The sequence below is a fragment of the Salmo salar genome, chromosome 11 (genome assembly GCF_965601325.2).
Source record: "Salmo salar chromosome 11, fSalSal1, whole genome shotgun sequence".
NCBI classification, from domain to species: domain Eukaryota; kingdom Metazoa; phylum Chordata; class Actinopteri; order Salmoniformes; family Salmonidae; genus Salmo; species Salmo salar.
This window is the reverse complement of record NC_138301.1, coordinates 27452020-27473878: the sequence shown is the minus strand read 5'-3', so window position 1 is coordinate 27473878 and position 21859 is coordinate 27452020. Positions and strand designations below refer to the sequence as shown.

Sequence of the window (21859 nt, the reverse complement as noted above, 5' to 3'; positions counted from 1 at the left end):
ACTATTCTAACTCTCAACAGTAAGTTGAAACCCCGACTGAGTTCCTAAAATTATTTATATTTTATTTAAAAAATGTGGGTCGGGGGCCCCGTAGTGGTTGCGGGGCCTTATGCCGCTTATACCTAGGGCCGGCCCTGGCTGGACTGTAATGAGGACACAGCCTGATTCTGTGAGTGGTGAGCAGTGAGAAGCAGTGCTGTCCTGTCTGTGGGCTAGCTAGCAGCAGACTGGTGGGTCTTCGCATCACAGAGATGGGAGTGGTCTTTTGGACAGCTCAGACATTTCCATCATTGACCGTAAGTCATTTTCTCTCGAGACGCAATCATGGCAGCCTATTAATAATGATAGGATCATCTTAATGTGGGGGAGTCTGGAAAAGACTTTAGCAGAGTTGTGAGCAACAAGATAATTAAACACACTGTAGTCTTGGCAAAACAATCTCATATTACACCATCATTAAGTATTAACTAAAGAATACGATCTATGCTCCTTTCATACTTGCTCTAACCATACTTTTGAATGTTTTAATCAAGGAAAATCATGATGGATTTAATGGATTTGCATGTCCAATGAAATCCATGTAGTTAGGCCAAAGACGTGTCTTTCAAAAGTTAAGAAATCCTAAGCCCCAAATTCTAATGAAAAATGCAAACTAGAAATAGAATTTCAGCAAGGCATGAACTGCGGAGCACTTAAAACGTGCCAACTTTAGCACCTAGAGGCTGACCAGCAGTGATTCATTTGTATCAAAAGACCTCTCACATATATTCCTGTCTAAAAATTTACTGGATCAAGAGTGAATTCCTTTCCCCTCCCAGTGGTTGCAGTTCTCCCTTGATGAAAGGAACCAAGCTGGGTTACTTGTTCCATCCCAAGAGATGATATCATCTTTCCTTCCTGAGAGAAACACACATTTGCAGTCAGAAAATCTTATTATTCCAGTGAATCCTGCCCCACGGATGCATTCCAAATGGCATCTTATTTCCTATAAAGTGTATTACTTTTGACCAGAGCCATACGAGCCATGGTCAAAAGCAGTGCACTATACAGGAATTGGGTGCCATTTGGGATGCACACTCTCACTCCAATAGACTCATTCTGGTTCATCTCTATAGACAGTATCCTGATGAGTCTTCAATCAGATCAGAGTGCTGTCTGGGAGAATTCCCTCAATACCTGCAGGATTAAGACGCTGATTGTCTGCCTGCTGTCCTGACAATGCTGGAGGGAGATGCTGCTCCCAGGAGGTTCTCCTGAAGACAGACATGATGTAATCACTCTGCCTGCAGCGTTTAAACCTCTCTCTACCCTGGAAATGCTGCTCTGCTGCTGGCCCCTGCCTCATGTCAAGAGCACACATCATTTCTTTCTTAACCTTACCAATAAAGGATAACATTTTTGCAGGACTAGTGGTGTTTTCCCCCCGTTTTTCTGCTAGTAAAAATTAATAACTTAACTTTAGGGGAATGGTGTAGTTCATAAAAGTTCCTAAACTTATGAACTACCTCCTTACTTTATTTGGTATTGTGATGTCTGTTTTTGACACACATATGGGAGCAGGGATATATTTGAATAGGTAAATCGGTAGCATTTCTTTTAAGGGGAGCCCCAGTCAATCAGTGTTAAGTGTTTTGTATGTGGTGAAGTCATATGTTATTGTTGAATAACAATAGTTCGACCCCCTCGATGCATTCGGGGTAATAGTCCCAAGTGGTAGTTTGAGATCAGTTCATGGCTGTTTCTTGAGAGAAGATGGTATGAACAGCGGTTGTCTGTCTGACAACATGAAGGATTTCCGGCTGTAGGTTAAAAGTCTCCTATGACTGTGGGTTGATACATTTCCACAAGTCCAGAGCCATTAGGGTATGGTAGGGCCCAAACTGCAGTCTAGGAACTGTGGATCTGAAAGACAGAAATAATACACTAAATACTGTTGTTGAGAGACAATCGTCTTCCTTTGCGTGTTTTCAAGAGTACCACTCTCTTGTTGTTATTTCATGAGAGCTCTTAGATAATAGCTGGTACAGTGTATAAAACATGGCTACTAAGTGACAAGGGTGTTGTTGTTACCTGTTTTTACTCCATCCACCATTTAGGCATCCCTCCAGCTGTTCTGTTCTGTGTCTTGTCTTCTACCTGATTCTACCTGTTTATTGTCACTCTCATACAATAAAGTGCTGGCTTCATTGATTGTCATAATGTGATGTTGTCTGCATTGAATTTGTCCAATGTGTCTTTTTTCTGTACAGTGTTCAGTCTTGTCTCCCTGCTGTGCTTCCCTCAGTGAAGCTTATTGATTTCATTCTACTCATGGAACAATCAGGCAACAATGTGCTGCATAATTTTTGGTCCTGGGCACATTTTAAGCCTTTTATTCCTGGGGTCTGCGACCTTTCAGTCAACAGACGTAAAATGAAACATAACAGGATAATTATGCGACATCCCTGTGAACTTTAGTCAACAATGACAGCGGTAGACATGGGGAAAAAACTGCCAGTGTAAAAAATACAAATAAATGAAAGGACTTTTTGACTAGTGAAGCAGTCCATGAAATTGAAGTTTGAAGAATTTAATGACTTTCTTCGTTCTTTTTGAACTGTGGGGGGAAAAAGGGAAAGTGGATTGTTGTACCTCCCTTTCAAAGGTACTGAACCCTGCAATCAAACCATGCCTCATACGTTGGACATATGTTGGCATTTAATGCTGTGCAGTTGGAGCTTATGTGTTAGCCATGGTAATTGGGAGGTATCAGCGGTATTAACTGTTTCTGGTCTTCCTAAAGCCCTGTCCATCCCCACAGCACGGCAGATGTTCAGCAGCTTACATAGTGTGTACCCAGAGGCCAAGGACAAACCCTAGATAGGTGGGACTATAGACTGGTACAGTGAATGTGAAAGAGCCATATAGTAAGCATCAAAGTTTTGTCTTTTTAGATGTCTGCATTGTAAGTTGCGGTCAAATATATTACAATTTTCTGCCATGTCCTGAGGGGGGAAAAAAATAAATGAAAGAAAGTAATCAAATTATTTGGAAAACATATTCATTTTTTTAACTTACATCGAGTGCCATTTCTCCCTGTAGCTACTATTAATGTTTTAACTGGAAAGGAGCAAGAGAGATTCTTAAGGTATTCAGTGTTGTGGTGACCTCTGTGTAATCCAACTTGGCACTCTCCTCATTGGGTGGGAGGGGACATGAAACACTGTGTATGTTTTCCTTTTTTCCACAGGCATCTGTTGTGGCTGAGCAGTTCTTACAAGCACAGTTCTAATCCTGATACCGCCTAACGTACATGACAGCAGCAAGAAAGAGAGCTCAGGTAGTCCTTCTCAGCTGCTCACCTCCACTCTGCAGACATGAATGACATCAAGTTGGCTCTGCTGGGCAGCGAGGGAGCAGGGAAATCAGGTAAGTGTATGAATGAATAATGTATATGTTTGCATCATTAAGTATTTCTTTAACTGCCTAGTTTCTTGTATTTGACTGTAGGGGCTTGCAAGGTCTCCTAAATGAACAGAACAATTGAACTGCTTATTTCTATGCTTTCCATACGAATGTGTAATTTCCCTCACTGTAAACAGTGTAACATTCTACAGTGTAGCCGTGACCAGGGGGAAATGATCACCTAGACAGATAGATAGAGATCGCTGCATGAGCTCCAAGCACAATGTTTTTAGATCATAACTAGAAGAGGAATGAAGTTGCTAGATTTATGTGAGGTTTTGGAGAGAGGAAATGAAGATTGATGGTTGGAACATGCGTCTAATTGATGAGGAATTATTTTTCTTGTAAGGCAGGGGAAAGTGCGATCCCTCAGGCTAACTGGAACATTTTCAACCAAGGTCTCTTGAGAGAGAGAGAAATGATACTGTGGTAGAAACTAATAAAAGTAGATGCAGGAGAAAGCCCACTGCAGTGTTCAATCCACATGGAGGGGAGAGTGGAGGAGAAGAGCACAATAGGAGAAAAACACCATGACTGAACAACCCTGATTTAGCTTACCAAACAACTGTTCAGGGTTCCACTACTAAGACCAAAGTATCCAAGCCTAAATTCAACTATTTGTTGTTTATGTTTTTGTTTCCTGTATATTAATAAGCTTGTCTTACCCATGTCACATTTCTCCCTCTCCAGCTGTTCTGGTAAGGTTCCTGACGAAACGTTTCATTGGAGAGTATGCTTCCAACGCCAGTGAGTACACAGATTTCTCACCCATATTTAATGTAGGGTAGTAATGTTTTTACAATGTCATATAGACATGCTCTCAGGACATAAAAATGCAATCTGTTGTATTCACAGTTACAGTCTGTTGCTACTGGCTGTTCACCAATGTCATCAATTTAGGAAGTAAAACGTTTTATTACTTTATTACCCCTGGGAGTCTGACATGAATTGAAACACATACTGCACAGTACAAGATCCACCAGGAAGTTATGTATAGTTCACACAGGCATTTTAATTGTGAGTGAATTTTAAGTAATCCTATACTGATTGGACTATTCAAATGATTCTTCAAGTTCACATACAGTACATACACTATGTGTTAAGACATGTTTTGGTTTAATGTGATATGCTTTGCCGAGGGTAACTTATCATTTCTGAATGAAGTCATTGGCATGTTGACTTGTTCCCATTAGTCATCGCTTGTTTAACATGTTGGAAGATGGCTGCATTTAATGTTACAGTTTACACAGGGGTATATGATTTCAGACATTTCCCTTAAATTAATTAACTCAGTCTACTTCATCAGAACAATCATGGCCTGGATGTTTGAGGCTTACAGTAATCATTATTTAATGGTAGATTACATTACTATTTACATCAGATTTGAACTATTGCACGTTTCCTATTACAATAAGTATTCTTTGAACTTGTGTTACAGACTCCTTATACCGTAAAAGGCTCTCCATCGAAGGAAGACTGTTACACTTGGAAGTATTTGATCCATGTTCACAGGTATCTGATCTGTTCCCTGCATATATTCATATGTTTTTAGCTCATGCCTAACATAGTAGTATCTAATGGCATGGGAAATAGATTGTATGTTGTGTTCTGATGTGATTTATGATATTCCACGGTAGCTCAGAACACACTGTACACAATGAACAGCCCTTGGAAAGCTGAGACAGGCAGCACTAGAACATGTTGACTGCTCATGCAGCTGCATATGGTACCCTTTATTCCCAAACGTTGGGTTTTATTATGATTCCCCTAGGCTCAGGTAACAGGATGTGCCTTGTCTTCATCTATTCACCTTTTAGGGTATGTGTGAGTGGTACTCTGCATTAGGGGTTCCCAAACTTTTCACTCTGGCCCCCCCTTCCAGCATTGGGGAACATACCGCGCCCTTCCATGTGTGTACACACGTGCCACGTCTATTTCTATGGGCACAAGCACTGTTCATGACACAAACTGTTCACACCCCTATTGTTGGTGGAGAGAATTTTGTTGGTGGAGCTTATTTCCTGCAATTCTACACATTTGTCATGGGGTGCAAAGAAAATGTAACAGTTTTAAAGCACATTTTCTTGCAATTCTAATGTGTCTAATTGCACATTTTCTTGCAATTCTAATGTGTCTAATGGGTATTCGTGATATTTGAGTGACAAAAAAATTACAACAATATTTATGGGTTAAAAAACATTAGCTGACATGGGCTAGTTGATCTGGACAATTCTGACAAGTTATAAATATCTCTCTAAGGTATGCAATGACTGACATGACAAGAGGAATACTGATGATGCACTACCCAATTTCTAAATTGCACCCTGTGCATTCTACTATTCCAACTTTCAAGAATACGTTTAAAGCCAGACTGAGTTCCCCCCCGCTGACCCCGGGGCGTGCCCCACAGTTTGGGAACTACTGCTGTACAGTACATGTCTTTCTCTGGTCTATTTCCTGTTTTATGGAACAAAAGAAGTCATGCACTGTTGACATGTCTTTGACTTGCCCCCAATCCCTCTTTCCCCAAAACATGTGTACTGTAAATATTGGACTATAAATCGTGCCTTCCTGTATTACACTTATGCTCAAATATTTATTATATTCTACTGAACCATTTATTTTATGTTCTTATTCTTAACTTTTATTGTTTCTTGTTGAGAAGGAACCTGTAAGTAAGCACTTCATTGGACGGTGTGTACCATTTGTATCCCATACATTGGAATAATACAACGTGAAACTATAATTTCTAAGGGTCAGTGCTATCCAGGATCCTTTGGACATCCATACCCAAAACCCTAAACTTAACCCCTACCCCTACCCTTACCAATAACCATAACCATAACCATAACCCTTACCTAACCCTAACCTTATCCATTTGAAAATGTCAACTTCAATGGCGTAGGGGACATCCCAAGGATTCCAGATAGCAAGGACCAATTTGTAAGCTCCTGTGGCAAATCTTTTTCAAGTTGACAAGATGGCGCAGACAGACACGGTTGCCCCGTTTCCAGCTCCTAGACAACTTTGTATAAGCACTTTGCTGCACCTGCCATAACACCTGCAAGTCTGTGTAAGCAACCAATAAACTTTGATATGACTTAAACACATGCTTATACTCAACAGCTTCATCTCCCATTATTTTTCTCATATTCCATAGTTCTCTGAGGGGTGAGGCTACCTAATAAAATGAACCTCCATTAAATAGTTTAAAGGTTTTGCACAGTTACCCTATTTCCTGTAAAGACCGACACTGGAGATGAGAAGCAGGTACGGGGAGTTAACATTTAATCAGGAACAGACAGGTAACACAACAGGAACAGCATCAGCACATGGGTAAAGAATGACAAACGACAATTAATGCTGAAGTAGGGAACAGAGCGGGAAACCAGACAGATATAGGGGAGGTAATGACAGTGGTAATTGAGTCCAATAATCGCTGATGCGTGTGACGGGGGGAAGGCAGGAGTGCGTAATGATGTTGGCAGGAGTGCGTAATGCTGGGGAGCCTGCTGCCTTCGAGTGCCAGGGAGGGGGAGCGGGAGCAGGCGTAACAGTACACAACCCCTCTAGGGGCGCCACCCAGCGTCCCACCTGGGCGAGACTGATGGGCCGGCCGAACCACAGGTGCTGGACAAGCCGGCTGGGCGTAAACTCCCGACGAACTGGCAGAGGCATGGGAGCCTGACGAGCCGGCTGAGGCATAGGAGCCCGGCAATCTGACTGGGGCCTGAAAGCCTGTCGATCCAGCTGAGGCGTGGGAGCCCGATGATCCAGCGGAGGCCCGGCGTGGGATGAGCGCCTTCAGAGCCAACCGGGGCAAGAACCTCTTGAGCCAGCTAGAGCATGACAGCCCAACAAGCTGGCTTAGACACCCCTGGTTCCATCGGTGGCGCCCCCCCGGACCCGACGTCACCACCAACCGGAACGCCAGCACTCCCAGATGCTTTGTATGATGGCTTCAACATTCTGTAAAGACCGACGCTGGAGATGAGAAGCAGGTACATGGAGTCAACATTTAATCAGGAACAGACAGGTAACACAACAGGAACAGCATCAGCACACCAGTAAACAATGACAAACGACAAATTAATGCTGAAGTAGGGAACAGAGCGGGGAACCAGACAGATATAGGGGAGGTAAGGACGGCGGTGACTGAGTCCAGGTGAGTCCAATAATCGCTGATGCTTGTGACGGGGGAAGGCAGGTGTGTGTAATGATGTTGGCAGGAGTAAATAATGCTGGGGAGCCTGGCGCCTTTGAGTGCCAGGGAGGGGGAGCGGGTGCAGGGGTGACAATTTCCCATGTAAAATAGCCTTTGAGTGACCAAAACATAATTCATCATTTTTCCCCATTAGTTTCCATAAGTCAGGTAGGATGTGTGAGGATGTGTTTGTGATCTGTTGTCCACCCCCCTGTCCCCTGCTCTGTCAGAGTGGAGAGAGCAGATGTATCCTGGAAGAGCCGGTGGAGTGGGCCGATGGATTTATCGTGGTCTACAACATCAGCGACCGAACGTCCTTCCTCAACGCCCAAAACATCCTATGTCAGATCAAAGACGCCCGCGGAGAGAGCTGCAAGGGGTGAGTGACTGTGACCTGCATCCCAGGGCCTGATGCCTAACGGAGGAAAGGGATTGGGCTTTGATGAATTAATGATTCCCATTCCTGGACTGATGTTTAGGCTATCAGGGGGGCACACACCAGTTAAAGTGGCAGACTCCAACATGATTTTAACATTGTTGTACCATAGAGAAAATAAAAGTCAGAGTGAACACAAAAGGCAGCTGTGTAGGCTTTTCCTTCTCGATAAACATGTTTTGTAGGATTTACAACCTCATGGCTTGCCTTAGTTAATTATATGAGTAAATTATTTCTCATGCTCAATTGAATTCGCCCCAGAATGGCTTGTATCCAATTTTCTCAGAGGCGTTAATTAAAACATGATTAAATACTAGAGGAACTATTGGGATTCCACTGGACATTTGTTACAGGACTTTAAGTGAAAGTGGTTTGCAGCCAGTCGACGGATGCTGTGTGGAAGAGTGAGCTGGGACAGCTTGAGATGATAAAGACTCACATATGGCTCACAAAATGGCATGGGTGGTCAGGCTTAAGTTGTGTAGCGAGATTTTACTTCAGCTGGGTCCTGATGGTTTGACACTCCAGGAAATAGATGTGAAGCAGAAGTCACCCTCACTGTATATCAAAAGAGCACTTTGGGGCGAGGGTCTGTCTGCATTATATAAACTCTCCGTAACATCACTGAAGCCAACACTTGGCCTACTTGGTTCGTTTTCCTTTGATACTTTGGGCTGCTTCAATAAACATTGCACTACTTTACAAAGCCTTACTAATTCAGATGAACGTAATGAACGTCAGATGAAATTCATGATGAATCAGCAGAAACACATATTTTGATAAAGTTTATGGTCATTTTAAGGAAAGTTTAAGGGAGATTTTTGACCATGCTGTGCCTGTTTTGGACAGAGAGATGGACAAGATGGACATCCCAATCTGCCTGGTGGGGAACAAGCAGGACCTGTGCCACGCCCGTCAGGTGTTTGAGGAGGAGGGCCGTGCCTTGGCTCAGGAGCACAGATGCCACTTCCAGGAGGTGTCTGCAGCAGAGGACTACCTGGAGATATCCAACCTCTTCACCAAGCTCATCCGCCATGTCATGGATCACCTGAAGTACCGGGCCGACCGCCGCCGCTACAGTGGCTCTAAGTCCATGGCCAAGCTCATCAACAATGTCTTCGGCAAGAGGAGGAAATCTGTCTGAAGGTGGGGGTGCTCATGTGGACGTTGATGGGATGTTTGATTGGGATGACTTGTATTTATATAGACATGTTGTGGATGCCTGGGTTGTTGATTCTGATTAACACTTCTTGTGATAGGGACAGCTCTGTAAGTGTGAATGACATATGTCATAGTCCAGACTTTACAGTGGTGGAAAAAGTACTCAAATGTCATACTTGAGTTGAAGTAAAGATACCTTAATAGAAAAGTAAAAGTGAAAGTCACCCAGTAAAATACTACTTGAGTAAAATTCTAAAAGTATTTGGTTTTAAATATACTTAAGTATCAAAAGTTAAAGTTAAAGTATTAATAATTTCAAATTCCTTATATTATGCATGCCAGATGGCACAATTTTTAAATATTGTTTTATTTACGGATAGCCAGAGGCACACTCCAACACTCATTAATTTACAAATGTGGCATTTGTGTTTAGGTGGTCTGCCAGATCAGAGGCAGTAGAGATGACAAGCAATGTTCTCTTGATAAGTGTATGAATTGGATCATTTTCCTGTCTAAATGTAATGATTACTTTCAGGTATCAGAGAAAATGTATGGAATAAAAAGTACATTATTTTCTTTGGGAACGTAGTGAAGTAAAAGTAAAAGTTGTCAAAAATATAAATAGTAAAGTAAAGTACAGAAACCCCAAAAACTACTTAAGTAGCACTTAAGTCACTTTGCCATTCAGATCTTCTTACGTTTTTATTTTTCCTTCTTGATATTCTAAATCCCATGTTGCCAGTAGAGTATTCTTCAACGCTTAAGTTCCTTTCCTAATTCCAAACTATTTCAAGGAAAATTACTTTCCAAAAGTTGTTTTATGGACCTAAGAGCACAACATATTTGAGTTTGCATCAAGGAATGTGCACCAATGTCTTAACGTACATTCCATCTCTCAGAGGGGGCAGTAATAAGGTGAGAATTACGGGTAAATTGGCTCACTAACAACATATTATGGCATATGACTTCACATAAATCTCTATTGAATTTCTGCCCTGGCAGTATTACATGGGCTGTTTCTAATTCTAAGCTGTAACAATGGGTACAATTGCTTTCCCGTGGACATGAACGTAAGCAGCTAGTATATTCATTCCTTACATAGTAGTAAAGGAATGTGCAGCTATTTTCTTTGCATGTACATATTCTGTTGATTTCCTGTATTCAATGTCTTTGCTGCTGTATTACTTTGGATAGTATGAACAAATGTCTGTGATTGTGTTATGCATAAAAACAAACATTCCCTCTCATTCTTGTTTCTAGTTGAAAATTACCCACTGGGCACAGATGTCAATTCAACGTCTATTCCATGTTGGTTCAACGTGATTCAACCAGTGTGTACCCTGTGGGTGATTATGCCTGGTGTGGACCAACTTGCAATTAAAGAGCTATTTGGGGGTATGAGTATTGTGTGAATTATTCAATGAACTAAATAATGTCCCATTTGTATTATGTGGTTTAAAGTCAATGATTCAGCTACGCTCCAATAGTTTGTTCTGGTGAAACACCTTGCTTTTTTTCATCCAATAATTATGTTGAATAGTGCTTTGAATATGAATCAAATGCAAAACAACCCACAATTAGCATACCAGTCATTGCTTTGGAGTCTCATTAAAACCGACTGTTGGTAGGATAATGTGTATACAACCCAGCTCAGACCTGCAAGGCTTAACTGCTGTGCTTGGATTTCAGGGTACTGTTTGCATGTGATCAGCTATCTCATCTAGTGATCGTTATCTTTGAAAAGAGCAGAAACATTGATTTAACTCAGCTTGTAATGTCTTTAAATGTCTGTCAAATGTCTGTCTTTAGCATGTCTGTCCAAAATGTTATCCCCAAGTTTGAAATGCTGTTTTAGTTCGGCTCAGTTCTTAATAAGGAATTTAATATCACAATAATGTTTTGTCTTTTCCATTCTGTTGTATTTAGAAAATGTGGTCAAAAGTATGTCATACAAGCATCACTCTTTCAAATGTGCAACCATAATTAATGTTTACAATGGACAGTCCACAAATGGGCAAAATGTCCAAACAGTGGAAGCTATTAAAGTGGGGGACTCAAAGGAGCTCTGGAATCTAGTTACACTTACAATCTGTTTGATGATCTTGCCTTTACTTTTAAGATTAATTAAAAGTTGTGGTCATGCTACAGTAACAGGGATTGCATTTTGTCAAAAACAATGTCGTGATAATCCTCAGAAACTGCCAACTTGGCATTTAGGTAGGTCTAAAAATGCAAGGAGGTCCAAATACCACTATTTATCACATTTAAACTACACCGTTCCCTCCTAAAGCTGATAATTGGAAATATGAATTTTTGAATTTTACAAAAATGGAATTGTAACATTAGGTACAGAATAATAAACATATTGACGCCAATAATTGTGATATCACTTTTCTCCACTAGATGGGGACTAATCACTATGTAGGCGGATAGGCCACCCTGTGACGTTTGCATACGTAAACTATAGTGCTATTCAGTTTGATTTACCATAGTCATAGACTTTATTCTTATCTTCATGAAATGTGTGAAAAGAAATAGGTTTACTATTCAAAACATGTATGACAATTCCTATACCTTAACAGCAATACATTAATTATGTATTTCTATACAAATATACATTTCCTTTAGCAGAGCATTCAAATCAAGTGTTGCTGTTGGTAGAGAATATGATGACACCAGATTTTATTGCGCTTTTTTGTCTCTGTTTAGTACCGGTAGTACACCACCTTTCGCATCACACAAGAAAAGTTTGGGAAAGTGGCTCATGCAATGCCACTTGATTCCTGGTTATTAAAGAGACCGTAACGTTGGATGAGTACAATAACGGATCTCACCGCTACCATCAACAAACAAACAAAAGGTAAATGCATGTTAATAGATTAATAGGATTTAAATGCGTTAGCTATGCTTGAATGAAAAGTAAATAGTTTGCGTACTTCTCGCTGTTGCCATGGCAACACACGCTAAAGCAGCAGTGTGTTTTGTTTTGACAAGCCTCTGTGCAGTTTTTTTGCTAATAACTAACGTTAGGTAATCTTCATTAATAATGTGTTATTATGTAGCTATATATTACGTTTTGTGGAGGTGGCTACATATAATTGAATTCATTCGAGATTAATGTTAATCTAGTTCAGGGATGGGCAACCAGTCCTTGGGGGCCGGAGTGCCGGTGTCACACTTTTTCCTAGCAAATAGAGCTGATTAAACTAATTGCATTCTAAACTGAAGATCATGATTAGTTAATTATTGGAGTCAGGTGTGTTAGCAGTTGCTGGGACTAACGTGTGACACCAGTCAGGCCCCCCGAGGACTGGAGTAGCCCATCCCTGAAGTAGTTAATGATTATTTTGAGGAGTCCTGTAAATTAGCTTGCTTATTGCTAACGTTAGCTCTATTTCATCAGTGAACTGTGTGTGGGGAAAAAAAATGACCTAATAGGCCTAAAACTATTTCCCCAACATTTTATATTGTAGATAAGTAGCCAGTGGTGTAAAGTATTTAAGTAAAAATACTTTAAAGTACTACTTAAATAGTTTTTTTTGGTATCTACTTAACTATTTATATTTTTGACTACTTTTACTTCACTACATTCCTAAAGAAAATCATGTACTTTTTAATCCATACATTTTCCCTGACACCCAAAAGCACTCATTACATTTTGAACATGAAAATGGAAATGGTCCAATTCACACACTTATCAAGAGAACATCCCTAATGCCTCTGATCTGGTGGACTCACTAAACACAAACGCTTCATTTGTAAATTATGTCTGAGTGTTGGAGTGTTCCTGCCCGTGGCTATCTGTACAGTTGAAGTCAGAAGTTTACATACACTTAGGCTGGAGTCATTAAAACTCGTTTTTCAACCACTCCACAAATTTCTTGTTAAAACCTCTTCGGGCTAGGGGGCGGTATTTTCACGTCCGGATGAAAAGCGTGCCCAAAGTAAAACTGCCTGCTACTCAGGCCCAGAAGCTAGGATATGCATATGATTAACAAATTGGGCACACTTGGGTAGATTTGGATAGAAAAAAATTATGTCTGTGAGTATAACAGAACTTATTTGGCATGCAAAACCCCGAGGACAAACCATCCAGGAATTTTTGTTGTTATTGAGGTGACTGTTTTCAATTGGTTTTCTATGTGAATCTAGATTTCTGAGGCATCTGGTTGCAGTTCATATGGCTTCCACTAGATGTCAATAGTCTTTAGAAATTGGTTGATGTTTTTCCTTTGAGAAATGAAGAAGTAGCCATTTCCTTTCTGGGTGTATAGCCAAGTGGACTGTTTTGTTTGGGGTGCGTGACCTGAAGCTTGCTCCACTTTCATTTTATTCGCTATTGAACGCAGTTTATCCCGTGTTAAATTTGATCGATTATTTACGTTTTAAAATACCTAAAGTTGGATAAGGAAACCTAAAGTTGGTTAGGAAAGTTTGAAATTTTGGACAAAGTTTACAGGTAACTTATTAGATATTTTGTAGTCATGTTGGGCGAGTTGGAACCAGTGTTTTTCTGAATCAAACATGCCAAATAAATGGACATTTTGGAGATATAACGATGGAATTAATCGAACAAAAGGACCATTTGTGATGTTTATGGGACATATTGGAGTGCCAACAGAAGAACCTCTTCAAAGGTAAGGCATGAATTATATCATTATTTCTGAGTTTTGTGTCGAGCCTGGCGGGTTGAAATATGATTGTCATGTGTTTGTTTGATGGGGTGTTGTCCTCAGATAATCGCATGGTTTGCTTTCGCCGTAAAGCCTTTTTGAAATCTGACACGGTGGCTAGATTAATAAGAAGTTAAGCTTTAATTTGGTGTATTGCACTTGTGATTGTATGAAAGTTCAATATTTCTAATATTGTTTTTGAATTTCGCGCTCTGCAATTTCACCAGATGTTGTCGAAACGTTCCGCTAGCGGAACCCCTAGCCGTAACAGGTTATTAACAAACTATAGTTTTGGCATGTTAGGACATCTACTTTGTGCATGACACAAGTAATTTTTTCAACAATTGTTTACAGACAGATTATTTCACTTACAATTCCAGTGGGTCAGAAGTTTACATACTCTAAGTTGACTGTGCCTTTAAACAGCTTGGAAAATTCCAGAAAATGATGTCATGGGTTTGGAAGCTTCTGATAGGCTAATTGACATCATTTGAGTCAGTTGGAGGTGTATCTGTGGATGTATTTCACGGCCTACCTTCAAACTCAGTGCCTCTGCATGACCTTGTCGGAAAATCAAAGAAATCAGCCAAGACCTCAGAAAAAGAATTGTAGACCTCCACAAGTCTGCTTCATTCTTGGGAGCAATTTCCAAACGCCTGAAGGTACCACTTTCATCTGTACAAACAATAGTATGCAAGTATAAACACCGTGGGACCACGCAGCCGTCTTTCCGCGCAGGAAGGAGACGCGTTCTGTCTCCTAGAGATTAATGTACTTTGGTGCAAAAAGTGCAAGTCAATCCCAGAACAACAGCAAAGGACCTTGTGAAGATGCTGGAGGAAACAGGTACAAAAGTATCTATATCCACAGTAAAATCAGTCCTATAATCGACATAACCTGAAAGGCCGCTCAGCAAGGAAGAAGCCACTGCTCCAAAACCGCCATAAAAAAGCCACTCTACGGTTTGCAACTGCATACGGGGACAAAGATCGTACCTTTTGGAGAAATGTTCTCTGGTCTGATGAAATAAATATAGAACTGTTTGGCCATAATGACCATTTATGTTTGGAGGAAAAAGGGGGGCTTGCAAGCTGAAGAACACCATCCCAACCGTGAAGCACGGGGTGGCAGCATCATGTTGTGGGGGTGCTTTGCTGCAGGAGGGACTGGTGCACTTCACAAAATAGATGGCATCATGAGGTAGGAAGATGAGATGTTGCTTCAATATATCCACATCAAGACATCAGTCAGGAAGTTAAAGCTTGGTCGCAAATGGGTCTTCCAAATGAACAATGACCCCAAGCATACTTCCAAAGTTGTGGCAAAATGGCTTAAGGACAACAAAGTCAAGGTATTGGAGTGGCCATCACAAAGCCCTGACCTCAATCCCATAGAACATTTGTGGGCAGAACTGAAAAAGCGTGTGTAAGCAAGGAGGTCTACAAACCTGACTCAGTTACACCAGCTCTGTCAGGAGGAATGGGCCAAAATTCACCCAACATATTGTGGGAAGCTTGTGGAAGGCTACCTGAAACATTTGACCCAAGTTAAACAATTTAAAGGCAACGCTACCAAATACTAATTGAGTGTTTGTAAACTTCTGACCCACTGGGAATGTGATGAAAGAAATAAAAGCTGAAATAAATTATTCTCTCTACTATTATTTTGACATTTCACATTCTTAAAATAAAGTGGTGATCCTAACTGACCTAAGACAGGGCATTTTTACTTGGATTAAATGTCAGGAATTGTGAAAAACAAAGTTTACATGTATTTGGCTAAGGTGCATGTAAACTTCCGACTTCAACTGTAGATAAAAAAACAAGAACATTGTACCGTTTTGATTTGCTTAATATAAGCAATTTGAAATTATTTATACTTTTACTTTTGATACTTAAGTATATTTAAAACCAAATACTTTACTTGAGTCATTTCCTATTAAGGTATCTTTACTTTTACTCAAGTATGACAATTGGATACTTCTTCCACCACTGTAAGTAAAAAATTAGCTATCTGACTTCATTTGCAGACAGAAAGCTGTTAAAAGGAATCCTTCAAACTCCATTCAATCAGTGCACTTCAGCTCAGAGCGCTTTGACTGTTTTTAAACATCACACACAGTAAAACACTACTATGCAGGTTTCATGCCAGATAATTATATTTAGCTGGAACAGGTCATAGAAAGTTAATTGCTGCTTGTATGAGGTTGAAATAATTATGTGTTTCAAGCAGCTGGGTATTGGCTCCTCCTGCAATAATGCTTTTCTTGTTTAAGAATGTAATGTTCTTGTTTCATGGCTTCCTCTAATGACACGTCTGAATAGGCTAGGCCCATAGAATTAGAATAGTAATGGTAATTTAATAAGCTCTCTATGGCTAGGCTTATCAGTCTAAGATTCACTACAGTAGGCGGTGGGCCGAAAAGCGTGAAGTTGATCGATCCCCGTTGAGGGAGGAACTGATTTTTATTTTATTTTATATGACAGTGAAACAGTCTTATGACTATAAAATGTGTTGGCACCTTAAATTATTGCACAGATGTTTGATGAAGACTGAAATAAGATCAATATCTGTTTTAAGTGCACTTGAAATATGCAGCATGCAATGTGAATTGTCTTGATCGTTTGAAGAGGTAACTCCGTTGACCGCTTAGCCAATTTATTGAAAGCTAGTCAATGTGTCACAACGTCGACAGAAGGTGGCACCTCTCCCCGTTCGGCGGCGCTCGGCGGTCGTCGTCGCCGGCCTACTAGCTGCCACCGATCTCCTTTTCATTTGGTGATGTCTGTTTTATGTTAGCACCTGTTTTGAGTTAGTTCGTTAGTGGGGGTATTTAGTCTGTCTGTTTGGGATTGTGCGGGATTATTTTGTGTCTACGTTTGACAGGTTGGGGATTGGGTTTTCATCTGCCGTTTGGATATTTGGGCATACGGGTTTTCCTGGGCTGCGTCCCGACTCAGTTTGAGGGCTCTTGCCTATTATTGTATGTATTGTACCCTGCCTATTATTTTGGCATTTTTGGACTGGTGTCTATTAAACGTGTTTTCACGTACCTTGGTCTCCTGCGCCTGACTTCACCTTTCCTGCATGTTAGAGTTTCGTGACACAATGTTAGTCTGACTAGCCTAGCCAGCTACTGTACATGTAAATTTGCCTGCTCAGGAAGCTAGTGTTTCATTAGCTATCTGTCGGTAAATTCAGATTTTGAATCATGTTTTGGCATGGTTATGTCTCATTTCAAGTAACTATCTGCAGGCGTATCCCTTTACACTTGTACGGGTTGAAAATGGCAGATTTGGACACTGATAAGTGGCTAAATTGGAACGCAGTGGCTGTACAATAACATGCTATACATGACTTCAGAGCTCAGGTTTTCCACTTCCATAGCTTTGCATGGGTTTTGACTGACAGCCGTTCTGTCTTGAGCACCGCGTGCGACAAGAATTTGCCACATCCCTCCCACTGATTGGGCAACTTTTGCAAATGTTTTGTTGTCTGAGTGAGGGAAATGCTGTATATTACAAGGACTCTATTTACTTTGAAAGATGAGACGTTGAGGATTATAATAAATACCGCTTTGATGTCATACAAGCAAGCCAAACACCCACGAGTCCAAATGTGCACTTCACATTTCCATATCATAAAACTCATGTCATATAGTGTCACTGTTTATGATCACTATGTTTGATGTACTGTTAGAAGATGACAGGGTGTTATACCTTGGCTTGTCTTGAACAGAATAAGACTATATTTGTTGTATTGTGAAGAAAGTTTGCAGCGGCTCACACATCTAAATGCACTTAGGACTCCATTCTATGTGCACCAAAATGACCATCTGCTTCTCTGAATTGCGTTGAGAAAGCGTAAAGCATAGTCTACTGATGCTGAGACGCTATAGTCCAGTGCCCTTTGTGACATAGCTACACTGCTCTGAGACCACCAACCACTGGAAACACACAGCCTCATCGCGCACCTCCCTCCCCACAATTCCCAGCTAACGCGGCTCTGATACGCGTCCTCTTCATTTGAATGTGTTGACAGTTAGAGAAATTGCTTGAGGTGCACTGAGAATTCAAAGTATGAAAGCCAATGGTCCATTTTTCTAGAACACTGCTGTGCATACGCGTATGCATTTTGGACTATGATAAACACAACACTGTAAGATCATATTTGATCATTTTGCTAGTCATGTTGGCAATACAATAAGCTTTCAAATGATGCCCACCCGACCCAGGTTGCAATTTATAATGGACTCTTTTTGGATTGCGTGAACAACAGTAATTCTGTAAAGGCGAGGACACAGGGCTGTTTTACAAACAAAACAACCACATGTGAGCTTGCTCTAGTTCCTCATCGGCACAGCTAGGAGAGCTCAAAATAGAACCTTTATAGTTGAGCTCTTCTTTAACTCATTAAAATTCATTGAAATTACTTAGCAACCTAACCCAACTTTTCCAATAATATTCTTATGTTACTGAATGTATCCAGAGTATTTTCAGATTGTGTTATAAACAAATGTGGTAAAGTACTGTAAATCTAAAATGCACATAAAATCAAGTTTTATGTTTGGATTCAGTCTTGTCAGGTGAACTGTTGTGTCCTCACCTTTAGTCATACTTTTCCCATAATCTCTAAGTTGTTCCCTTTTCATTGCTTCCATGGTTATGCATATGCTTTCCATATTTCTTCTGTAAGAAACATTTTAATTTAGCCTTATCCATACAGGCCAAATCCCATGAGTCTAAGGGTTAAGGAAACATTCAGTCATATAATTTGCATAAACCCCAAAAAGTATAGATAGAAATTTGTGTGTCATGTACTGTATGCTAGAATGGAGGTTTAAAAACTACAGCTGCATATGCATATTAGCCAACATGGCATATCCTACACAGACTATACCTTGCAATACAATCTTCTCTAAAAACAGCTGGGCAAAATGTACACAATGTGCTCTTCAATAAGATGACCAGAGTTTGATTCTAAACCAGATGAGTTCTCAAAATGTCAGCAGCTGCCCAATACCATGGTCGGCACGCATAATGTTGAATGCATTTTAATATAACGTATGGAGAATGATAGAGTCTACAGGATTATAGAAAAAGCAGTTGGGAAATGAATATTTGAGTTTCAAATGCTAAATGTCCAGTGAATGTTAATAGATTGGTTTAAATGGTTACTTTCCTACTAACCTTCAAAGTTGACGGTGCCAAATGCTTGCCAATCCATTATTCTACTACTAAATATGACTGAGTATGATGCATGTTTTCCATAGTGTACCTTTCATGCCTATACATTAGAACAAAGAACTTCCCATTTAGTGTTTCACCATTTGAGTATGGAGACAAATAGCAATGTTGTCTCAGGCAACATTTGAAGTATCTGTCATCAACACATGCTTCAGTACACCCACCCCCGCTGCCATCCTCTCTCTAGGAGCACTTGTGTGCCCTGGCCCCATAGGTGTATCGAAAGGATACCACCCTGGTCACCGATGTAGAGAGAGAGAGAAGTGCCTTAGCGGAATGCAATCTTAAGATTGTGTAGTCCAAAGACGAGAACTCTACCATCTACGGCAAAGCCTGGGTTCATGACTGGGACAATGGAGTTCTCATCACTGTATGTTACAATAGTAAAACATTCTGTTTTTCACCTCGTCAAACTGATTCTATATTGAATTGAGTATTTGAGATTCCCTAACAAGCATGTGTATCTGTAGTTGGTGCTCTTCAACTCTAATTGACTGTAAGACAAAACCCACAAAGAAAAGACAACAGACAAATGCATATGGGGTCTCAATGTCTAATAGTGATGGCAGGGCTAGTTCAAACTGCAGTAGGATGGTTCTCCTCACAGGTGAGTGAATCAGCTGAGCCCATGCTTGGAGAATAGCACTTGGTTGATCTCTGGGAGCAGGACACAGGAGAGGAGAGCTGAATAGATCATGGGAGACATTAATGAATCAAAGAAATCACAGCAGTTTAGGACCTACAAATTAACATCCTGACAGTCAAAAAAAATAACAATGACTAGGCTACTAGGGTAAGGATAGAGGGAGGGTGCTCTGCATCCTATTACATTAACCCTGTCAATAGGCCTAGTTGGAGTCTCAAAATCCCAACCCTAGGCAACACAGTGACTAGGGTCTGGTTTCAATGATGGACTCTTTTGGCATAGAGGAACTACGGAATTTCCTACATCTATAAGGGAAGAAAAGATATCTGGGGACTCTCCCAACAAATCATGAGGCAGACATGCCAGAACGTTGCGGTTGTTGATGCAAACTAGCCACTTGTGAAATGCACTCATAAAATAAAAAATCTGATCTCCATCTTGCTAGCTACAAATTCGTTTTTTTTGTTGAAGTGGATATAGTTGTGACTTAGTTCCTCTGTCAAAAGAGTCCATCCTTGAAACCAGACCCTAGTCACTGCTTTTGCCTAGGGTCGGGTTTACGAGACTAGGGATAATGTGCTATTTATTTTTTGGGAGTCCTGCCTTGATGACTCTATTAGCTTTACAAAAATCTATGGGACAAGTATTGTAGTCTTAAATTATTACTTGGAATAATGATAGCTAAAGCTCCCTGATCTTGAATGACATGCTAGTTATAAAGCTACAGTATCTGCTGCTGCCAACTAGCAACAGGTCTACATATTTTAGCTAGCTAGCTACATTGCTTAGGTTAAGTAAAGTTGGGAGTTATTTTACATTGATGGTATCATGTTTCTAAAACTAAATAGGTTACAAATATTAAAAAGGCTTGATAGCAGTTTGTCGGACAGAGATCTCTGAGCTGTCACCAGCTGTGTTTATGTATCTTAGGTACAGAGAACATGATTGGCAGACGTGATCAGCAGAGATGGTACCTGGATAGGAAGAGTTTTTATTGATTTACTGTTTAGTACTTGGCAGCGTTTGCCTGTCCAGCTAACGAATATAAAAATATGTAGAAAGAGGAGGAAGGGAAGCGCTACTAAGGTACACAATAGTAAATGTTGGTAGACAGAAGGTGCTCTTTGGTAAAAGGGGTGAGTTGGTCATCAAAAAGAAAGGAGGACCAAGGCACTCTTCATATAATAGATTAAAATGCCTTTATTAGTATGGCATGTTCAATAGAAACAATGTTTTTAAAAATCCGACGCGTTTCGGCTGCATGGCCTTCGTCAGGGAGTACAAAGAAATAATACAATGTTCTCTTTTTAACATCTTTTCCAATTAGCCCTAATTTGAAGAGGGAGTGGTTACAAGATTGATTGGACATGTTACGCCCCTGAAAAAGGGGAGAAATAATCACGAGTGTGATACGGTATTGTTTCCTCACTGAGAACTTTTACTGCAATCATTTTACAAAAGTAACACATTTTACAAAACAACAGATCTACAGGAAAGAGCTAGTGTTGTAGGGTACAAGGCTTATTCAAGTCACAACAGTATACACTGTAATTCACTGAAACATATACTAATTTCAATATAACTGTCAAGCAAAAAGCTTTAACTCAGTCAACCATAACTCAATTTATCAACAGGCAATAAAGTGTTTGAAAAACCATTATACAAACAACACCGCAAAATATCTTATTAACAACGCACATGTCCATTCACGATCGACATAAAATGGCAGCTACTCTCAGTAGGAAGCTATTCTTCACTGCAAACAAGCAGGCTTCATATTACTCTCTGCAAACTTAACTCTAACTTCCTCAAGATGTTACTAAGACAAACCTTAAACACTCTTGACATGTTAGCGAGTTATTACATTTAAATTACTCTGTTTTATCATCAATAACGTACCTGAAAAAGGGGAGAAATAATCACGAGAGTGATACGGTATTGTTTCCTCACTGAGAACTTTTACTGCAATAAGAAAAAGACCGCGATTTCCCCGCGAACTTGGGTGGAGACCAGAGCAATCGATCTCAGGCTCATAGATTAAGAGCATTT

The 21859-nt window shown here is 40.4% G+C and overlaps 2 protein-coding genes and 1 long non-coding RNA gene across 4 annotated transcripts in view; 2 read left to right on the top strand and 1 right to left on the bottom strand.

The window, feature by feature from the left end:
• The first annotated feature begins 3234 nt into the window (after nt 1-3234).
• LOC106562363 (ras-related and estrogen-regulated growth inhibitor-like protein) lies at nt 3235-10641 on the top strand. The gene is made up of 6 exons (XM_014127203.3): nt 3235-3408; nt 4135-4191; nt 4883-4956; nt 7879-8027; nt 8934-9230; nt 10506-10641. Exons 1-5 carry the CDS (start codon nt 3357-3359, stop codon nt 9226-9228), a joined length of 627 nt encoding a protein of 208 aa, XP_013982678.1. The 5' UTR covers nt 3235-3356; the 3' UTR covers nt 9229-9230; nt 10506-10641.
• A 1316-nt stretch (nt 10642-11957) lies between these two features.
• LOC106562365 (serine/threonine-protein kinase 33-like) overlaps nt 11958-21859 on the top strand; it is a 53304-nt gene continuing 43402 nt past the window's right edge. For both annotated transcript variants that reach the window (XM_045689276.2, XM_045689275.2), the window contains exon 1: nt 11958-12105. The gene's annotated coding sequence lies outside the window, so the exon portion shown is untranslated. The remainder of the gene's footprint in view (nt 12106-21859) is intronic.
• On the bottom strand, nt 18956-21802 carry LOC106562366 (uncharacterized). The gene is made up of 2 exons (XR_001319018.2): nt 21710-21802; nt 18956-19848 (listed from the first exon to the last, which is right to left on the bottom strand). It is a non-coding gene; the product is annotated as an uncharacterized LOC106562366 (long non-coding RNA).

What these genes read in the sequence shown, in the direction of transcription:
- LOC106562363 (XM_014127203.3), top strand. Translation starts at nt 3,357, where the DNA reads ATGAATGACATCAAGTTGGCTCTGCTGGGCAGCGAGGGAGCAGGGAAA. An exon ending in AGAGTATGCTTCCAACGCCA is followed by an intron (nt 4,192 to 4,882) that starts GTGAGTACACAG and finishes CTTGTGTTACAG; the next exon opens with ACTCCTTATACCGTAAAAGG. An exon ending in CGCGGAGAGAGCTGCAAGGG is followed by an intron (nt 8,028 to 8,933) that starts GTGAGTGACTGT and finishes TGTTTTGGACAG; the next exon opens with AGAGATGGACAAGATGGACA.